Genomic DNA, 21,610 nt, shown 5'->3' on the forward strand with positions numbered 1-21,610 from the left:
TGGGTACACACACATTCCCAAACGTTTTTTAATTGCACAAATGTGAACTAAATTACATTTAATATTTCTATTAGTAGAAAAAAAGTAAAGCTACCCTTTCAGACCTTGCGCTCTATAGGGCAGATGATGTTACGGTCATCTGTTACTATATATATATAATATACTAATTAATTTTATTATTATTTATGATTTTTCCTTTTAATTTAGCAGCAAGTTTGAGGTCATATATTAATTATTTGAAAGACCAAACACTTAGAACCTTTTTCTCTTTCATTTTCAGCTTAAGTATAAAAGAAAAAAGTACTAGTATGTCTTTTTCATTGATAAATATTATTCTTTATTTCATCGAATTCAAACAAGTTAAAAATTCTTCAACAGGTGTTTTTGGACTTCTATACGCTCCATCTAATAGTATGGTTTCTTGCAATTTTCTGTAAATAAAAGTAAAGGAATAAAGTAAAAGAAAATATAGTAATAAGTCATTATAAACACATTTTTGGGGGTAAAATACAAGATTAAGATATAAGACACAATATATTTTTGTTTGTTAGAGTTTCGGCATCTAAATACGTTAACTTTTTCTAGTATGTTTTACATAGCATTGCTCTAGTCATAAAGTTCAAAAGTAAACATTGTTTCAGTGGTTTGGTCCAGTTTTCTGCATTGAAGGCAAGTCACAGGATTGATAATTATTCTTAAAACTATAAATTTGTAAATGAGCTTCTTACGAGTACAGTCTCCTTTAGGTCCAGCGGGTCCTTGGTCCCCAGTTTCACCTGAAATAGTTCATGAGAATGAAAACATTGAAGTCAAATTACGTTGTTTTTTTTTATTTCATAGTCTATGGGTTTTGTTAAGCATTTAGCTATGTGAACACTTAAGATATTTTTTTGAGAGAAAAATTGTAATCAATTTTACTGCTGAGAAATTTAATTTTGAAATATTTACTTTTTAAAATCTGTTTACTTTATTACATGGATGATATTTATCTATTGTCAACATCTAAAAATTAATCCTGCGTATTTCCACATTCCTAACTTTCTATTGTTTGTTTCAAACGTTTAAGGGACTAATTCAACTTATACTACCTAATCAGACAATTACAATTCCTTTCCCTTTTTCGATTCCCAAACACAATAATTAATTATCTATAATTAATAACAAATTGTTTATTTTGTTAAATTGATTCTTCTTTTGTCAAGTACAAGAAATAATTGTGCAAAGTCTCAACTCTTTTATTTATGTACTTATTTAGTTTCTATTAGTTAAATGTAGATGTATTCAATACATATTAGTATCTATTAGTTTTCTTACCTTTAGGTCCTTGTGGTCCTGGTGCGCCTTGAGCTCCTTGGTTGCCTGAAATAGTCAAAGTACTTGAGACCAATGGTCAATACTACCTATAACTATTCTACTGTGTTATATGCCTAGGGTTAGGTCTAGTTTCTCTACTTAACGTAAATAGTAACAAATAATTACCTATAGGTCCTTGGTCTCCTTTATCACCTGAAAATTGAAAATGTTTTTAAAGAAACTGCTTTATTTAGCTTAATTAATAAAGCGGCAAATAAATATCTGTGTCAGTAAGCGAAAAAACTTTATTTATTAATGGTATATGTTCGTATGTCAAGAAAGCGAACAATTATTGTTTGGGGGCAATTAATATCCGTGTGATTTTGACCAGTGGAGAACTCACCTTTATCTCCAGGTTGTCCTTTGTATCCTGGAGCTCCTGGGGAACCTATAGAAATAGGAAAAAAAATTTTTATGGATTGTAGCGAGAGAATTTCCAACTATTGATATTTAGAAAAGATTAGAAAAATATTACAACAGGTGAGAACTGTAAAAATAGAAGGTAAGAAGATTGTGTGTGACAACGGCTATGAAACAAAACCAAAGTAAAAACAATACAGATTGTAAAATAGGAGAACTTCGAATTGCGGTATAGTGATAGAGTGTCATATGCTAGAGCGTTTCTTTAGCTAAACAAATTCTGAAAGAGTTCAGCTCTAAGACTAGATCTATATATAAAACTAAATCATGCAGCTGAAACGTCTTGTTACTACATACTAGTTACCTTTTTCTCCTCTTTCACCTCTTGGACCTACAGAGAAAAAAATGTATGTGTTAATAATGTTAAGATTCTAATTTAATAATACATATATATATATATATATACTAGAGGATTAAGTGTGATGTTGGAATAGATGGGCGAAGAATCTATTTTGTTTAAATTGTAGTTCTCGTTCTTCTTTTTCTTAAATATGAAATTGTAATATTTTTGCAGATTGAACTTTTTTTTTCTATATTAATCTGCTTGCTTAAAAATGAGACTTCTATAAAATGTAAATGCATTTTGGTGTTTTAAATTAATTTCATATGTATCTGTTTCTCTAAACTCATACCTTGATCACCTTTCTCTCCCTTGTCTCCTTGCTCTCCCTTTTCACCTGCACAGAAAATATTTAGTCACAGGTTAGAATTGTGTTGTAGTGAAGACTTTAAATAAGATTATAGAACAAATGTAGCGCAAGCAAACATGTCTAAGGGGTGTCTAAGGTATGCATACCTTGTGGTCCATCGGCGCCAGTATCACCTGAAACAAAAATCAATCCATTGTTTTTAAAATAACATATACATTCGTTTTATTATATCGCTTTATTGCTACGCTGGTCGACCACCATCAAGGCTTAAATATAAGTGAACCATAAACGATAGCATGTTAGGCTTTGTCGTGGTATGATATCTTCTGAAACTATTTTGTAGGCTATATTGCATTTATTCATTCTGGAGTTTACGGTACATGGACTAACATGCAAAGGTCTTCAACATGGTCAATGCAAAGTACTTATTTAAAAATCCGAGTCAACGAATCTTCTTTAAATGTTAAATACACAATGTCTTGTCTCCTAACAAAGGAAATAGTTAAGAATGTTCAGGTCAGTAGATAACATCTTTTGTACGGCGTTTTTGTCCATAGTAATTTAGAAAGAGTTACCTGCCTTGAAGCCAATGACTTAAAACACAATTTAGTAAACACTATTGACATCATTGTCACAGCTAATTAATGACCTATTACAAAACGTACCCTTTTCACCGTCTGGTCCTGTTTCACCATTTTCACCTGGAGAAAAAAGTGGAGCTGTATTAAAATGTATGCCATGAAATATAAGCTCTAACTCCGTACCATCCCATGGAATGCTAGATACAACACGTGTACACAATGACTAGTGAGCTCAATAAATCTTCTCTCACCTTGGGGTCCCTTCTCTCCTTGTTCACCTGAATAATAAATGTAATTTCATCATTAGTGTTTAATTCCGACACTCTTTGTATCTGCAGTCATTTTCATTACTATATTAATTATTATATATAATTTTATATGTATTTTCTAATTGAATAATTAGAGGCATTGTTTAATATTTCTACATTGAGTATGTCATGTGAAGTCACATTACGATCTATATTTTAAAAAGGCCTGCGAAGTTTCTGTCTTTACCTTGTGGGCCAGCCTCTCCCTGTTCTCCTTGAGGACCTGTCTCACCTGTAAGAAAAATAAATGTCCAATTAAAATATTGAAAAAAAAATACAATGACTAATTTACTCTAAATAGACTACAGACTGCTAAAACGTTAAAATCTCACCTTGAGCACCAATTTCACCCTTAGCACCTAGAAAAAAAGTTAAACAATAAGGTTTTATGTTTCTTATGAGTTAAGACTGAGGAGGCAGACAGAGGATAGACAGGAAGGCAGAGGAGACAGACAGAAGATAGGTTATATAGAAGATAGATAGAAGCAACTTAAAAAATAACCTAACATACATATCCATAACACTAAAGAAGATTACCCATCACAAATGGAAGTTCTCAATCAGACACAGCAGAAATAAATACCTATCACTGTTAATATTAATAGCAGGAGATGTAGAGTCAAATCCAGGGCCTAGATCTAAAGATAGATGCAACATCTGCAAAAAAGTATGCACCATCAAAAAGGGAGCCATTCAATGTGACACCTGCGATGAATGGTACCATGCATCATGTCTCCATATGAATACACCTGTGTATTATGCCTTAGGCAACAAAGATGCATCATGGCACTGTGTACCGTGTGGGTTACCTCAGTTTACATCAGGACTGTTTGATTCCTTTGATGCAGACACTTCTAACCCATACAACATCCTAAACACCATCCCAAACCAAACTCACCAACCACTAGCCAGATCCACTCCTGTTAAACCTAAATCTACTAAAATTAATACAACAGCCTCACTAAACAAACCTACTAAAGAAGTAACACCAAAATACCTTAAAACCTTAGTAATAAATTTTCAAAGCATTAGGAACAAAAAAGCAGACTTAGAAATTTTATTAGAATGTGAGAAACCAGACATAATTGCAGGCACAGAAACTTGGCTACATCCTGAAATTTATAATGCAGAAATTTTCAATAGTAATTATGAAATTTTTAGAAAAGATAGGGCTGATAATCATGGAGGAGTTCTTTTAGCAATAAAAACCACTCTTATAGCAGAAGAAATTACCTTACCTAACTCAAAAAATATAGAATCAACATTTTGTAAAATTAATACCACCTCAACATCCCTAATAATAGGCAGCATTTAAAGACCACCAAATTCTAGTTTAGAATACATGCAGGAACTATGTAACCAGATTACGACACTTAAAGAGACAAATAAAAATGCAGTTTTTTGGATTATGGGTGATTTCAACCAACCTGATATAAATTGGAAAACACTAACCATAGATAAACACCAAAACCTTAAGGACATAAATGAGCTTTTCATAGAAACTTTACACAACCTAAGTTTAGATCAAATCATTAAAAAGCCAACTAGATTAAACAACACATTAGATCTCTTCTTAACCAACAGACCTGGATTAGTAGTTGATTATGATATTATCCCTGGTCTATCAGACCATGAGATCATAAAAATACACAGTCAGATAAAAGCAGTAGCCAATATAAAACCCAAAAGAAAAATCTTACTCTGGAATAAATGTAACCTAACACAACTACACCAAGCTGCATTAAACTTTCAACAAACATTCTTATTAGAAAAAGACATTAACCAACCAGTCGATGACCTCTGGAATTTCATTAAAAACCATATTAAAAGCATTATAGAAAATCAAATACCAACTAAATACACATCAAACAAAATAAATAAATGCTGGTTTAATAATAGACTAAAGAAGCTTTGTAAACAGAAGGAAAACCTATATAGAAAATTTAAAGAAACTAATGCAGAAAGAGTTTACAAAAAGTATATAAAAATTAAACACTTAACCCAAAAAGTAAGCAGAAAGCTGCAGAGTGAATACATAAACAATGTAATATCTAAAGACAACAACAAAAACCTATGGTCATACATTAAGTCTAAGAAAATGGAAACAACAGGCGTAGCGCCATTAAAAGATGAACATAACATAATACATAATGATAATGAAACTAAAGCAAACATTCTAAACAAATACTTTGCATCAGCATTCTCAGCCCCAGGAGACAAAGACATATTACTGAATTTGAACCAAGTAGACAACATAGAAGATATAGTAGTACAAGAAAATGGAATTCAAAAACTATTAGCTAACACCAAACCAAATAAAGCTTCTGGACCTGATGGTATTCCAGCTAGATTACTCAAAGAACTAAGTAATGAGCTAGCCCCAGTATTCAAAATACTCTTTCAGGCTTCACTTAACCAGGGCAGAGTACCAAAGAACTGGAAAGAAGCTAATGTCACCCCCCTATTTAAAAAAGGAGAAAAATCTGACCCAGGAAACTACAGACCAGTATCACTTACCAGCATCACATGTAAAATCCTAGAACACATAATATGTAGCAACATCATAAACCACTTAGACAAACATAATGTCCTCACACCATACCAACATGGCTTTAGGAAATATAGATCATGTGAAACACAACTAATAGGACTAATTGATGATTTTTCAAAAGGTTTAGATAATAGTGAACAAATAGATGCTATCTTACTAGATTTTTCTAAGGCTTTTGACAAAGTTCACCACCATAGTTTGCTTAAAAAATTAAAATATTTCGGCATTAATGGTCCACTGCATCAGTGGATTAAAGACTTTCTGATAGGGAGAGAACAAACTGTAATAATAAATGGCTCTAAATCAACACCGATAACAGTAAACTCAGGTGTACCTCAAGGAACAGTCTTGGGTCCACTACTATTTTTAATTTACATAAATGATTTACCAAATTGCATTACTTCAGGAACAAAAGTCAGATTATTTGCAGACGATTGCATAATATATAGAACAATAAAAACAACACAAGACACAGATATTTTACAAAGAGAATTAGATGAATTACAGAAATGGGAATCAAATTGGAGCATGTCTTTCCACCCAGAAAAATGTCAGTTGTTAAGAGTAACAAAAAAACTAAAACAAATTAATTCCACTTATCTTATTCATGGCAAACCAGTAACACAGACTAAAAACGCAAAATACCTAGGTGTTATAATAAATGAAAAACTGTCATGGAATCCACATATTGATGAAACTACAAAAAAATCAAACAAAGCATTAGGATTTATTAAAAGAAATTTCTATAAATCAAATAAGAACATAAAACTAAAATGTTATTTAACCTTGGTTAGGCCAATAATAGAATATGCATCCTCTGTTTGGGACCCCTCAACTCAAGAAAACATTAAGAAAATAGAACAGACACAAAATAGAGCAGTGCGATTCATAACAAATGAATATTCACATTTGACTAGAGTAACACCTTTAGTAAAATCACTAAATTTAGAAAGCCTTCAGGACAGAAGGCTCAAAAGTAAAGTAGCAATAATACATAAAACACTGAACCATAATCTTCAAATACAAAAACAAAATTTAATAAAATACTCTGAAAGACACAAAGATAAAGGCACATTCCTCGTCCCATATGCTAGGACAAATTTGTACAAATACTCGTTCTTCCCTAGTGCTATTACAGCATGGAATGGGTTGCCTGAGCTAGCCAGGAAAACCAGTGACTTGGCAGAATTTAAGTCATTGGTTAATATGCATGACTAAATGCATGACGCGTAGGACGTAATCATCTTCTTTTTTGAAGTAACGTCTGTATTATATAAGATAAGATAGGTAGGAAGACAGAGAATGCAGACAAAATATAGGCAGGAAGGCAGAGGAGGCAGACAGAAGATATGCAGGGAGACAGTGAATGATAGTATGATAAAGTTGTTTGTTTTAAGCCTGTATTTAATAAAACAATGACACAATGGTCTGAGTCTGCAACCACTTTCAATGAAATGAGGTATGTTTACGTCAGGGTCATAGATTTTTCACGTTTATAATTTCTATAAATATCTTATTTTCATTTCACCTTTCTCTCCTTGTGGTCCTTGATTGCCCTGAGGTCCAGTAGGTCCTGGGATATAAAAAGCGATATTATTTAGTGGGCTATAAGAACAATGACGTGGGGTTACACGTAAATAATCCATTATTATCTAACCGACTCTGCTAATCTATCTATCTATCTATCTATCTATCTATCTATCTATCTATCTATCTATCTATCTATCTATCTATCTATCTATCTATCTATCTATCTATCTATCTATCTATCTATCTATTATTTATAATTAAATCTATAATCTATAATTAAAATGTAAGATTACCTCTGTAATAATTATTTTCACCCTTTTCACCTGTTGAAAGACAATATTTGCATTAGACATAGTGCTTCCAGTCCAATTGAATGACTTTCACTGAGTTGTTAAACTTTGTTATAATCAATCGTCACGGTTGTGTAAAGTAAAAAAAAACGTAACTTTTGAGCTACTCTTTACGTACCCTTTGGACCTTGGTTTCCTGCTGGTCCCTGATTTCCTGGATAACCTAGAGGTTTAAAAAAGGCACAAATTGTATTTTGTTGTTATGTTGTTGTTAAATCATATTCAAGAGAACCTTTCAAATCCTATAATGACCTGAATGTAATAATTTAAAATGTGTAACTTCTAGTTCTAACATACCTTGTGGGCCTTGGTCTCCTTTATCACCTGGAAATAGACACAATTGGTTTATTTCACTTTACACCATGATTTTTTATTTTCAACATCACTACATGGCTAGAACAAAAGGTGCCCCAAGGCAACGCTTTAATAAAAAGACTACGCGCCAACTTGCTTCAACTGGAAGAGAGCATCTGGCTGCAGCCCACTTAGGATCACTTATAAAGTCCGCAGGGATACGCACTTGAGACCAAAAGAAAGACCACTGCCGAGGACAGATTAAACTTCGAAAAGAGAATCTAAATCGACCACCAGCGGACAATTGTATTGAGGCACAATATGTAGATCGCAGATGGGGCCATGTGAAATACTGCATTCCTTATTCATCTTCGAAGAGAAGCCTTATAAATTTTACAATCACATAGAAGACATGACGCCAATCACAAAAACGAACAGATACTATAACTTTTTTTTCCCCTGACAATCAAAGCATGAGATAATTCCAACTTTGTGAGGTCCAAGTGAAACTGATATGAACGTATATTGCGTTTGCTGTGTATTTCATTTCTTATCGTTGTAATGAACACATTTCCTTGAAATGAATGAACTTTTATTCTCTAGCACTGTCAAGGTCGATTTTTATTATTGCTATTATTATTATTATTATTTGTTCTTTCCTTTTTGTAAAAGTTAAGCCTAAGTTTTTCAAATAATGTAGCATAATATACTAATTTCGAAACCATCGCATAGAGACCAACAGGTGAAGTAACAAATGTGATCCATGTATTTATCATTTCAACACCTGAATGTATAAATGTTAAATCACAATGATACAATTTTCGTTTAAACATGTACGCTTACCTTTAGGTCCTTGTGCACCAGCGTCACCTTTGTCTCCTGTAATAATGGATTAGAAGCAGAAAAAGAATCGGATTAACTCAGTAATTGTTAGTTTTTTCATTTATCCCTTGTCAACAGTCCTATTCAGGATAATTCTAGTTATAATGAAAAAGTTTCAAACATATAATAGACACTTACAGTATACACGAGTACGACGTTTGAGGCCTGTATCATGAGTCACAAACATTTAAAAAAGTAAAATTCCCCTTTTAGACTTTGCGATCTATAGATCAGATGATGTTAAATTCATCTGTTTCTATGGCTTTCGGTTAACGATGGCGTTTATGGCCAGCAAACGCCTTTACTTTACCCATTATAGTTGGGTGCACTCAGGGATGTCCTAAGCCTCCCAAAGTTCAAAATCCCAATTTTCACAGAATTTTGAACCCGACTATTCTGTTCAGAAACAAAGTGCTTTACCTGTCACAACTCACCACAAGCATTAGAAAATATATAAATAAAAAAACCTTGGTTTTGGTCATGTGTTTGCTTCAAACTAGCTGCATACAATATTGGTTTAATAGTATTTTAATCTAGAAACTTATACAATTATGTAATTAGCATTATTCAGCATAATCAGTAAAATCTCTCTACCTTGAGGTCCTTGTGGTCCGTCAGCTCCTTGTGGTCCTATATGAGTTAAAAAGTACAACTTTAATCATGCAATATTCTAGATAGATTTTGTACATCAATATTCTGTATTTAATGAACTTTAAAATAAATGTTTTTAAAAATCTATAAAATAGTTTTCACTAGTTAAATTTTTAACATTTAAAACAAAATAACGATTAACTTACCAACTGGGCCATTGGCTAAACAGTAGTATTTGGCATCTCTACAATAATCATTGAGATATGTGTTCTGGAAGAAACAAAAATCTTCATGAATTCTAATTTTAGTTCAAAGACGGCCAGAAAAGAGGACGATGAAAAGGAAGAGCTTGTACAATTGTATACATAGTAAAATAAATCAAATGTACAGTGAGGATAAAGGAATCGACTTAGAAAATGTAATCAATTATTTTTGTATTTACTCAAAAAAATGTATGGCTAATGTTTAATAAATTCTCCCGCAATAGACCATCGTTAGTCTTAAACCTAAACTCCTACAGATTGTGAAGTTAGCAGGACTCGAACTCTGGACAGTCTGATGTGCATACTTCTCCACCTGGAAGTTCTTTTTTCACATTTTTATGGTCTATGTATCCAACAAAAAGGGTTTAGCAAAATTTTTTTTTTACGAATTAACTCTATAATTGGCCAAAATATCTTAACTTGCTATTTCTGGGTCAGTAGTAAAGTCAATAAAGTAGTGCTACCATTTTAAACCTTAGGGGCAGATTATGTCAAGGTCATTGCTTTCTTTGGTTAACGTTTTAAAATGGCGTCATGTGGCCAGCACAATGACCAACCGCATTACTTTTCAACCTGTGTCAGGAACCCACTCTAGTTCGATGGCCTCAGAATCATCCTAAACATCCTGAACTTATTAATCTCAGTCTTCACTGGAATTCGAACTCAAGACATTAGTTTCGGAACACACGCTCTATCACTCGGCCACTACGTTAAAATGAATGAAACAAACTTGTATGTTACAGTGACTAAACTCTAGTCAGTCTCTCACCGAGAAGTAGGCAACAGCGCCTCTCTTGTTTCTGTCCAAGGCATCGTCTGATTTTTTCTGGTCAACTTGGGCACGGCCAAATGAGCTTTGTTCTATCATCTCCAGTGTCTGGAGATGGTCAAGGTTTGATCTGAGCTCGGTCAGTTGAGTGAACACCAAGATAAATGTCACAGCGAAGGCTGCTGTCAGACACACGGTGACGACGTACAAACCTTTCAGTTGACATTTGTTTGATGACGCACGAGATGGATCTTCCATTTTTAGGTGTCAAATGATGAACCTGGGAAAGGCATGTAAAGAGAAAGTTTTACAAAGATAAAACAATATAAAAACAATGTAAACATTTGATACATTTAAGTTTAACAATGAGAAACACTATGAATACAATGTAGACATGTGATACATTCCTTTAATAGAAGTAATAACAAAGGGAAATAATCTAGTGTTCGGGTAGACCTCTAGAAAACAGTTTTAAAAGTGTTGAGCTTACGAACACGATGTCAAGGGGGGGGGGCTCTTAGTATTCGCCTTTCAGTCCATTCTTAACTAAAGATACTTATTTTAATAATGACTCACCATATATTGGAACAATATTACCAGACTCCACTTTTATATAGTATGTAGATATTTATAATAAAAACTATTTCACATAGTATCCCGACGTATAGTCCGATCAATCACATAGGCAACATAACTTAGGTCAATTGAATATTTACAATTAAAAGCATTTATTCACTATAAGAAAGAAAGATGTAAATCTATATCTCATGAAAGTAAATTAATTTTGAAGCAAATAAATAATGAGTTTAAAGAATCGTTTTTGAGTTACATTGAGTTATTGTAAATATTTGCTGTTTACAAATACAGATTTAGTCATTAAATCTGGTCTGTAGTGTGAACAGTAGTATCACATTGTAGTCGGAGCCCCCCAAAAAGCTCTACATGTGTTGGTATATTTACCTATAAGTAGAATATTTTTTTTTCTTAAATCCTATAGCACTTGGTTTTGTTACAAGAATAAAATAAGCACAAAATTGTTTGGATTAACAAATCAACAGAAAGAAACTGAAAACTGAAGGAGCCGAGCGCAATACTTACCAACAAGGACGAAACATACAAGGCGTAACTTCACTTCCCCCAAAATTATCTTGCATTTATACATTTCCATTAGCTAATTTAAACTATTTAATGTTATTGTAATCTAAGACCCTGTTTTCATATGTAAAATAATGCAATCAATCCAGAGATTGCCACTATCTCGTTTATCTTTCATTAGCACATATTGTGGCCTATAGCAACACGCGATTTGCATATCACTCGATCATAATTTGGATGGGTATAATACATGGATTTATGTGATAAACAAAAAGTATTCTTCTCGCGGCGATGTAAGAAAAATCCATTAGTTATGAAAATCTCTTTTGGCATACGTCCACACATCCTTAAAGATGTTTAGATTAGTCTATGTGGTAAATCAGTCTCGTATATTTGCAACACGGCTAGGTCATTTCGTTTTTTCTGTACTTGATCAGATAAAGCCAAGTCTACTCCGTCTCATTTTATGAAATTGAACACTACAAAATGAGAGAACCTTACCCGCCCCGACCTCTTCTTCATACTCTCTACGCGAAAAGATATTTCAAATTGATGACAATTTTACAATTGAAAACAGTTGGCTTGTGGGATTGTTGACCTAATTCTAAGGCTGTCAATTTTTGTTACATACGTGTTTCTAGATTTTAAAGGATTTTATTTTCTTCACTGAACCTGCGAGGGATCAGATTTTAAAAACGAAAATTGTATTTGGATATGTTTAATTTTCTTTTAAAATTTTTGCTTTTCCAATCGACAAGAGGAAGACACTATTTTCTATGAAAAGGACCCAACACCAGAACCTACACAAAGTCTCATACAAAATTCTACCAAATCGTTTCTCAAACTGTGGGAAGGGGGTGAGGGCGTCCTCTACATAATGTGCCATTTTCTTCGTGTGTTTACGAAAACAAAATTTGTTGTATTTGCAATCTAAATTTGAATACTAATTCAATTAGAACATAATCAAAGATTTAAAAAAAAATAAAATGACGTCATTCCATCTTTTATTAAAACCTTTCATATTGGTTTCTCGAGAGACAACTGCATCAAGGCCGATTCAAAACGTTTTTTTTACGTCTGTACAAAATCCCTTCTCGAGTCTACTCGTAATTCCTTTCTAAGATTTGCCAAATTGCTTCATAGAGAGGTACCTTCCATATGTTGATGTCCTTTGTGTAAACACAACAGGGCCGCTACAAAACGCATTTCTAGACACAAGGATGAACTGAAAACGACCAAGCACATCGCTCACGTAAATGATTGACTGCCTCCAAAGTATCTTACACTTTAGTAATTTTTTTTTTTAACTTAGGAGAAATAGTGCGCTGTAGACGTAAGAGAATTAATTTCTAAAGGCCAGAATGCAGGAAAACGTATTACGCCAGGGGCTCCGCCGCTTTATTCTAGATGTTATTTTAGCGACCCACAAAAGGGGAATACCCGCATTTAGTTTTGTATGGCCTATCCGTCCGTCCGTCCGACCGTTTAAATCCCATAAACAATAAAAGATATTTTAAATTCGACATCATAATATTTCTGATACAACGTTTACTTCTTTGTCCTTTATCACAGCGCAAAATGTAGTTTTTTAAAATTAACTTCGAAAGCAGTTTTTTTTAATTAAAAAAAACACATTTCTTCAACAATCCACTATTAATAGTAAAAAAAAAACACGGAAGACTATTTAGTAGGCTTTTCTTTGTCCACATGGGAGGTTTTCTTTCCTTAATTGGCCATACAGGAGTCGTTTAAGGATGCGGCAGATGTGGCCTGCCCAATGCAGCTGATTCTGCATCAGGTTTGTGTGGATACTTTGCAGGCCCTCTCCTCGATGGATCAGTATCAGATATTTTTTAACATTCTGTATTTTTTCTGAGACAGATCGTGTGGAAGTGGTTCAATTTTTTATAAGGCTCATATCAACTTATTCTGTCCGTATGTCTGTCTGTCTGTCAGGAATTGGATATCGACATTCACGGCTGGGAAGCACTAGCTCTCGATCGCTCCTCATGGCGTGAAGCTGTGAGTCTCGAGAAGAGTGGCCAGGGTGAAAGAGCGCCGAACCAACGAAACTCTGAGAGAAGAAGCAGGCCTTTCTGCAACTAACCAAACCCACCCATGCCACGTATGCGGCCAGCTAGAGGTGCTACTCCTCCTAGATACCCCATCTTCATAACTATCAGTTCATTAAATACACACGAATATTAATGATGTAATAATAAAAACATTAAAAAATCTCCGTATCCAGTGGTATCAAGTTGTTAGTCGAACAGTAGAACAGTGTCGGCAACACTTTTGACAAAAGCACGACACTTCTTTTTGTATCGACGGAGATAGGGTTATAATTATTGTAATATATATATTTATATCATGGGCGTAGCCAGGGGGTTGAGGTTTAACCCCCCTCCCCGATCGGATTTTGTGACTGTTTTTTTTGCTTTGATTCTGGCCATTTTAGGTGAGATTTTAATACTAAACCATCACTTGTCCCAGTGCAACAAAGGGGATTTTGAGTTTAAAACCCCCCACCAGGGTTTTTGCATTCAAATCCTCCTCTTCTATAAAACAATTCCCCCCTAAAAAAGAATGCAAACGACAATCCCCAAATTTCAACAGCATAGCTAAGTAAGATTTTCATTTTGAAACCCCTCCGAAATTTACGATAAACCCCCCTCTTCAATATAAGACTACCCATCCATCAGTCACCAGATTCTATGAGAGTAGCCCAAAGGAAGTTTGCGTTTAAAACCCCTCTCCAGCGGTGTTTAGAGCTAAAAACCACCTCTTCAATATAAAAAAAAGCAAACTACAGACACCCCTCCAGCGGGGATGGAAGCTATAAAATACGTCTTCAATATAAAAAAAGCAAAATCAAACACTCAAAATGCTTTGATTTAAACCCCTTTCAGTGGGGTTTGAAGACAAAAAAATACCTCTTGAATAAAGAAAATGCAAATTATGCACTGAAAATTCCATGAGCGTAGCCAAGCTAAATGAGGATTTGAGTTTAAAACCCCCTCCTCCAGAGGGCTTTTTTTAAGTTTTGAGTTTTTAATTCCCCTACAGAGAGTTTTGAGGATGCAAACCCCCTCGTCAATATTATTCTAAAGCAAACTACATTGACCAATTTCTATGAGCATAGTTAAGGGGGTTTTGAATTAAAAAAAAACACAACTCCAGAGATTTTTAAATTTAAACCCCCCCTACAGATGAATTTGACGATAAAACTTCCCTTTTCGATATAAAATCTAAAGCAAACTACAGTCACCTAATTCCAAGAGCGTAACCAAGAGAAGTTACACAACTTTACCAGTGGCTGGAATACAAAATACAAATACAAAAGGTTGATAGAAAAGCAAAAATCGAGCCCTCTATGTACCATATTAAATTTGAGTTCATTGTAAGTTCTGTTTCGTACAGAGAAGAAAATGGAACATTCTTTAGCCTTATTCAAAGTCAAAGATTATCAAGCGCTTTCGTTGAGAAAGAAAAACTATTATTTCTCAAATTTAATAATATCTTCATAATCATTGAAATATCCCTAAGTACTAAACACACTTCTAATATTTGGTCCCATAGAATAGGTCTGGCTTCGACCAACGTAATAAGTAGTTCAGAATCATATCTTTCAGAATTCTTAAAATATTATTAAAAGCGAAATGGGTATATCTAGGTAAAGTTAACTCAAACTACAACTCTCCTGTAGCAAAATATTTTAGACTGAAAACACGCATTTAAGATAACATAAGATTAGATCATTTCATTGGTCCAAACAAATGCTAATTCAGTTTGACCACATTTGGTCACATGAGCCAAGTTTCCAGTGTGACGTTCACTGAGACAACACAGGTACTTCAGAGCGCCCTACGGCTATTGTACCGTCACGCTTTAATATGAAAGCTCCCATGCACTTCTTCCACACTTTCAGTCCTACGTTTTTTTTCCCACTACGTTGACAAACTTAAAGTAGATCTACGTGCTTTCAAACGTGTTTATGATATTAACAAATTTCTGATTGCTAAGCGTTTCTTTGGCGTGGACAAAAATAGCATACAAGTCACGAGGTTTCCTTTTTTTTCAGTGTTGGCCCCATTATAGTTTGTAAAACATTGTAGGATGTCAGGTTAACACAATCATTTATCAAATATTAATTTAAAATGAACCTTCAATTGTGTAATATTACTATGACCGTCTACAGTCGTGAAGCAATTATCTATAGAAAATTGATGAACACCTGGGCAATAGCTAAGGCCTGAACGATGGCGCACACACAGCAGCTGATGTGTCCAAAGGAACGGCTAGTGCCGATACAGTTTGAAGTCAGCGGCGTCGCAGGTTCTGTCAGGGTGTAGCAATGAGTGCTGCAAATTGCCTTCTCCTAGGTGAGTAGCCAGCCAAGGCTAACGAACACCGCCCCCGCCCGAGGCTTAATATTTTAGGCGCCAGTTACACGCCCCTCCTCCTGTTAGTGAAAACAGTTCCAACCATCCCAATATCTAAAGCAAAACATGATGGCTGCGAGTTGTACAGAAGTGAGACTTGGTTGTCAGAAGACTTGGTTGTCAGAAGTGAGACTTGGTTGTCAGAAGTGAGACTTGGTTGTCAGAAGTGAGACTTGGTTGTCAGAAGTGAGACTTGGTTGTCAGAAGTGAGACTTGGTTGTCAGAAGTGATGTGAGACTTGGTTGTCAGAAGTGATGTGAGACTTGGTTGTCAGAAGTGATGTGAGACTTGGTTGTCAGAAGTGATGTGAGACTTGGTTGTCAGAAGTGATGTGAGACTTGGTTGTCAGAAGTGAGACTTGGTTGTCAGAAGTGAGACTTGGTTGTCAGAAGTGAGACTTGGTTGTCAGAAGTGATGTGAGACTTGGTTGTCAGAAGTGATGTGAGACTTGGTTGTCAGAAGTGATGTGAGACTTGGTTGTCAGAAGTGATGTGAGACTTGGTTGTCAGAAGTGATGTGAGACTTGGTTGTCAGAAGTGATGTGAGACTTGGTTGTCAGAAGTGAGACTTGGTTGTCAGAAGTGAGACTTGGTTGTCAGAAGTGATGTGAGACTTGGTTGTCAGATGTGAGACTTGGTTGTCAGAAGTGAGACTTGGTTGTCAGAAGTGAGACTTGGTTGTCAGAAGTGAGACTTGGTTGTCAGAAGTGAGACTTGGTTGTCAGAAGTGAGACTTGGTTGTCAGAAGTGATGTGAGACTTGGTTGTCAGAAGTGAGACTTGGTTGTCAGAAGTGATGTGAGACTTGGTTGTCAGAAGTGAGACTTGGTTGTCAGAAGTGATGTGAGACTTGGTTGTCAGAAGTGATGTGAGACTTGGTTGTCAGAAGTGAGACTTGGTTGTCAGAAGTGAGACTTGGTTGTCAGAAGTGATGTGAGACTTGGTTGTCAGATGTGAGACTTGGTTGTCAGAAGTGAGACTTGGTTGTCAGAAGTGAGACTTGGTTGTCAGAAGTGATGTGAGACTTGGTTGTCAGAAGTGAGACTTCGTTGTCAGAAGTGATGTGAGACTTGGTTGTCAGAAGTGAGACTTGGTTGTCAGAAGTGATGTGAGACTTGGTTGTCAGAAGTGATGTGAGACTTGGTTGTTAGAAGTGAGACTTGGTTGTTAGAAGTGAGACTTGGTTGTCAGAAGTGAGACTTGGTTGTCAGAAGTGATGTGAGACTTGGTTGTCAGAAGTGATGTGAGACTTGGTTGTCAGAAGTGATGTGAGACTTGGTTGTCAGAAGTGATGTGAGACTTGGTTGTCAGAAGTGAGACTTGGTTGTCAGAAGTGAGACTTGGTTGTCAGAAGTGAGACTTGGTTGTCAGAAGTGAGACTTGGTTGTCAGAAGTGATGTGAGACTTGGTTGTCAGAAGTGAGACTTGGTTGTCAGAAGTGAGACTTGGTTGTCAGAAGTGAGACTTGGTTGTCAGAAGTGATGTGAGACTTGGTTGTCAGAAGTGAGACTTGGTTGTCAGAAGTGATGTGAGACCTCTTTGTCAGAAGTGAGACTTGGTTGTCAGAAGTGATGTGAGACTTGGTTGTCAGAAGTGATGTGAGACTTGGTTGTCAGAAGTGATGTGAGACTTGGTTGTCAGAAGTGATGTGAGACTTGGTTGTCAGAAGTGATGTGAGACTTGGTTGTCAGAAGTGATGTGAGACTCATACCATCTAAATCATTTTGTAGGTAATGGAATGCTTATATCCAATACCGCTTCGGACTTTAACAATCTTATGGAACAACAATATTCATATTTTAACTATATTATGTATCAATTTTTGTATTTTTTATTTTGAGGGGGGGGGGGGGAGACAGCCAGACCGTGATGGAGGATAAGGATTAAAATAAGTAGCTACATGATTTTGTTTTTACTTTATTGATTTTTAACTGACGTCATACGGGAGTGCTGAATAGTGTTGTCATAGTATAATGACTTCAATTGTGCGGGATTTATTTTTCCTTTTAAACAAACCTGCACTCACACACAATCAAATAAAACAGGTAGCTTGTTCATATTCACTGGTTTGAACCTAGGAGACCATCGATAAATCCAAACGACAGTCCAGCGCGCAAACCGCACGACCAGACAGTCATTATTTAGACTAGATCAAGATCTATAATTTCTATTTCTAGACTTAAAGTGTAGATTTTTATTAACAAATGTCTAGATCAATATTGCAATGTTATAAAATACTAAAACCAATCTACTTTTTTAAAATTTAATATTGCATTCAGTCTAATTATAGATTATCAAGTCTTTTTTTTAAACATAAATCTTATCTAAATTATACCTACTTTATTCCAAATTTATATTTTAAATCTAGATCTAGTAGATATAGATCTTAAGAGTGCTAAATCAGAATTTAATTTAGGTAGATCTACATCCTCATTCTAGTTCCATTTAAATGAAAATACCAATAGCTCTGTTGGTAACTGTGCTGGGACATTGAGCAGACGTTGCCGAAGTACAAGCTCGATGCCTTGTTTTTTTCTGTTTTTCTTCAGATACAAATCAATACCAAAAGATTATCTAAAATAGCTCGTCTGACATATTGTACATATTCGGAAGTTGTCATGCCGTAATATGTAATATATCTCTTTATCAATAATAGGCTATTAGTTTGTTATTAAGTTAACAGCAGTGCCAATTTGTGCAGTTAGCGCGATGGACTGATTATCTCGACTGTCCCTGTTTCATACCCTGCTCGCTTCCATCCCCCGTCGTCCAGCGGGAGATTTGGATAAGGAAGTAAATTATATTTAACTTTGAAGAAACATCCAAACATGTAAAATATTTAACAGAAAAAACAACAACATTGATATAAAATGATATAACAAAGCTAAATAAATCTTTGAAACATTATTACTTTTGACAATCAAAACAAAATCACATCTTTAATATTCCTTGCGAATAGGTGGATTCGACAGGGATCCGACTCCGACGGGGGCCGCCTCTGAGTTTGTGTGACAACACAAACTTTCTTTGTAATCGTGTAATTTTGATGTGAGCTGTCGAAATCTCATTTATTCTAAAGTCTATAATTCTCATCATTTCTTCTAGGTAGAGACGAAATTTCTTTTGTTTCTTCGTTGTTCCATCTTTGGAGATGCTATGAAAGATTGATTTGTCAATTACCAATCACTAAACCATAAGAAAGTTCGCTGGTTGTTAACACCGGAAGTAGCAATGGTTCTAAGAACATCATTACCTATAAAATGCTTCCTTTGGCACGCGTATCAAATAGCCTCTGACAACCAGTCCAACTCCTGGCCTTAATGTGTGGTTCAGATACTGAGCCCGGCGAAACTGTTATTACCAACAGGAGAAGTAGCAAAGGCGAACAACTGGCGCCTAAACTAGTAAGCTTTGGGCAGGAGGGCTCGTTATCCTTGGTTGGCTACCCATCTAGGAGAAGGAAAAATCTGAATCAAAACACCTCCGCTTCCTTACGGCTATACCCAACGCGGTAAAGACTTCGTGAGACAACCCTGAGGAAAAATCAGAAGCTTTTGACCCTTAGGCAGATTGCTGCTCACTGTGCTACAGCCTGGTAGAGCCTGCTGCGCTACTGATCCTAAACTGTATCGGATATTCCGTTCCTTTAGTCTCATCAGCTGCGCGGAGAGGGGGGGGGTAACTGCTGTGTGGGTGACATCTTTCCGACCATAGACAATGCCAAGGCTTTCATCTCGCTTAGTGTGTAACACTGAGATCCTCGCGAGAACGGGACTTCCCAGCATCTTTACGGTCCTCAGGAAACGCCGCCTGCGCTGGCTTGGACATGTTCACCGGTTGGAGGAGAATCGCATTCCGAGAATCATTCTGTACGGGCAACTTGCATCTGGCTCAAGAAAAACTGGTCACCCTCTCCTCTGTTATGTTGATGTGATAAAAAGGAATTTAAAATCAGTGAACATTGATGCTGACCATTTTGAAGACATAGCCTTAGACCGCACTAGTTGGAGAGAGACGGTGACCAAGAAAGCTATAGACAGCGAGGAAACATGGGCCTCGACTCTTGAAGAAAAGCGTGCCACACAGAAAATGGCCAGCTCCTCTACCACCAAAGTGAAAGCCACCTTGTCATGCAATATATGTGGACAGAAGTGTCTCTCCAAAATAGGGCTCCACAGCCATATGAAAAAGTGTTCGAGATAAACCATTGTCGTTTCACGACTGAAGGAGGCCAATGAAGCCATAAGAAAGTCGAAATTCAATAAATAATTAAATGATCTTTTTTTATTGAAAAATAGGTAGGATTTTTAAAGTTTTTAATATTTTATAGTTCATAACTTTTGTTATTTGTGCTAATTGAGACATGATTCTTTACTCGCTTACCTTTCGGGAACGTTTTTTTTTAGAGAAACACTTTGTGCATGTTACAAAAGTAACTTTAGCATCACTTAGGTTAGGTCAACAATTATTGGTCAGATTATTGGCCAGTTGTGTAGATTATCGATAAATCTATTGTGTTTTATATTTTTATTGAAGCAAGTTTTGTGTTAATTAAAACGTGTTGTTTTTTTTTACAAAGCAGTCATGCCTGCAAACAATGAATAAGAAGAAAAAAACAAGTGCATCTATTACAGAACTATGTATTGATCCGAATGTATTGAAGTGTAACTGAGTTGTTTAGTTTCTACATGTGTTGGTTCATAGTAGTTAAACAATGTGAGACGTCTTTGTGCAAGTTCACTGTAATCTTGTAGAATAAACCATAATAGTGGTATTTTAGTAGAGTTCTAGAAGAGTTATTTCATTACATTTTTATATATATATATATATATATATATTATAAATTTAGGTCAGGGATCTAAACGTATTTCGAATGCAATCTTTTTACCACCAGATTTGTCAGACCTCTAGTGAAACTTTAAAAATGTTTACTTTAACTTAAACGACAGAACAACGATTTCTTATTTATTGATTTACTTTTTTTTCCTGTTGTGTTTCAAAATTTGATTTATTTTTCCTTTTACACAAAGCTGCACACACACACAAACAAATAAAACAGGTAGCTTGTTCATATGCACTGGTACATTGTATGCCATTTCAGATATTCCTTCAGACGAAAAGATTATTACATTCCATCCCAAAACTCCAACCGTAAGGCGAGAGATAGCCGCGAATAAGGTTCGAACCCTGGACCAGCTAGACAAAGTCCAGAGCGCAAACCACACTAAGCCAACACATTTACAAATATATAAAGTAATAATTATAAATAAAACAAAGGCAGGAGAAATATTAAATTTATATTTATTTGATCACAATTTAAACAGTTGTAATTTTATAACAAGTTATTTTTTTAGCTATTAAAAGCTCTTTTATGTGTTATCGCCTCAAAACAACATTGTCAGATCTTCAATATTTTGGATAGCATTTATCTGTGGAAAAAAAACATCATAAAATCATCTGGTAACATAAACTCGAATGAGTGTAACATAAAACACTGAAAGGAAACTAGTTCCAATATTTGCTTCCTATATTT

The 21,610-nt window shown here is 35.2% G+C and overlaps 1 protein-coding gene across 1 annotated transcript in view; it reads right to left on the minus strand.

The window, feature by feature from the left end:
- Positions 1-313: 313 nt before the first annotated feature.
- The window catches only part of LOC106061424 (collagen alpha-1(XXIII) chain-like), a 49,805-nt gene continuing 28,508 nt past the window's right edge, over positions 314-21,610 (minus strand). The window contains exons 29-40 of the mRNA XM_056018766.1: positions 3,645-3,671; positions 3,500-3,544; positions 3,256-3,282; positions 3,089-3,124; positions 2,570-2,596; positions 2,406-2,450; positions 2,078-2,104; positions 1,697-1,741; positions 1,480-1,506; positions 1,315-1,359; positions 729-776; positions 314-431 (exon numbers count right to left, since the gene is read on the minus strand). Of these exons, the coding sequence (XP_055874741.1) occupies positions 406-431; positions 729-776; positions 1,315-1,359; positions 1,480-1,506; positions 1,697-1,741; positions 2,078-2,104; positions 2,406-2,450; positions 2,570-2,596; positions 3,089-3,124; positions 3,256-3,282; positions 3,500-3,544; positions 3,645-3,671 (425 nt within the window). The 3' untranslated portion in view covers positions 314-405. The remainder of the gene's footprint in view (positions 432-728; positions 777-1,314; positions 1,360-1,479; positions 1,507-1,696; positions 1,742-2,077; positions 2,105-2,405; positions 2,451-2,569; positions 2,597-3,088; positions 3,125-3,255; positions 3,283-3,499; positions 3,545-3,644; positions 3,672-21,610) is intronic.

This window comes from Biomphalaria glabrata, chromosome 1 (assembly GCF_947242115.1).
Source record: "Biomphalaria glabrata chromosome 1, xgBioGlab47.1, whole genome shotgun sequence".
In the NCBI taxonomy this organism is placed as follows: Eukaryota; Metazoa; Mollusca; class Gastropoda; family Planorbidae; genus Biomphalaria; species Biomphalaria glabrata.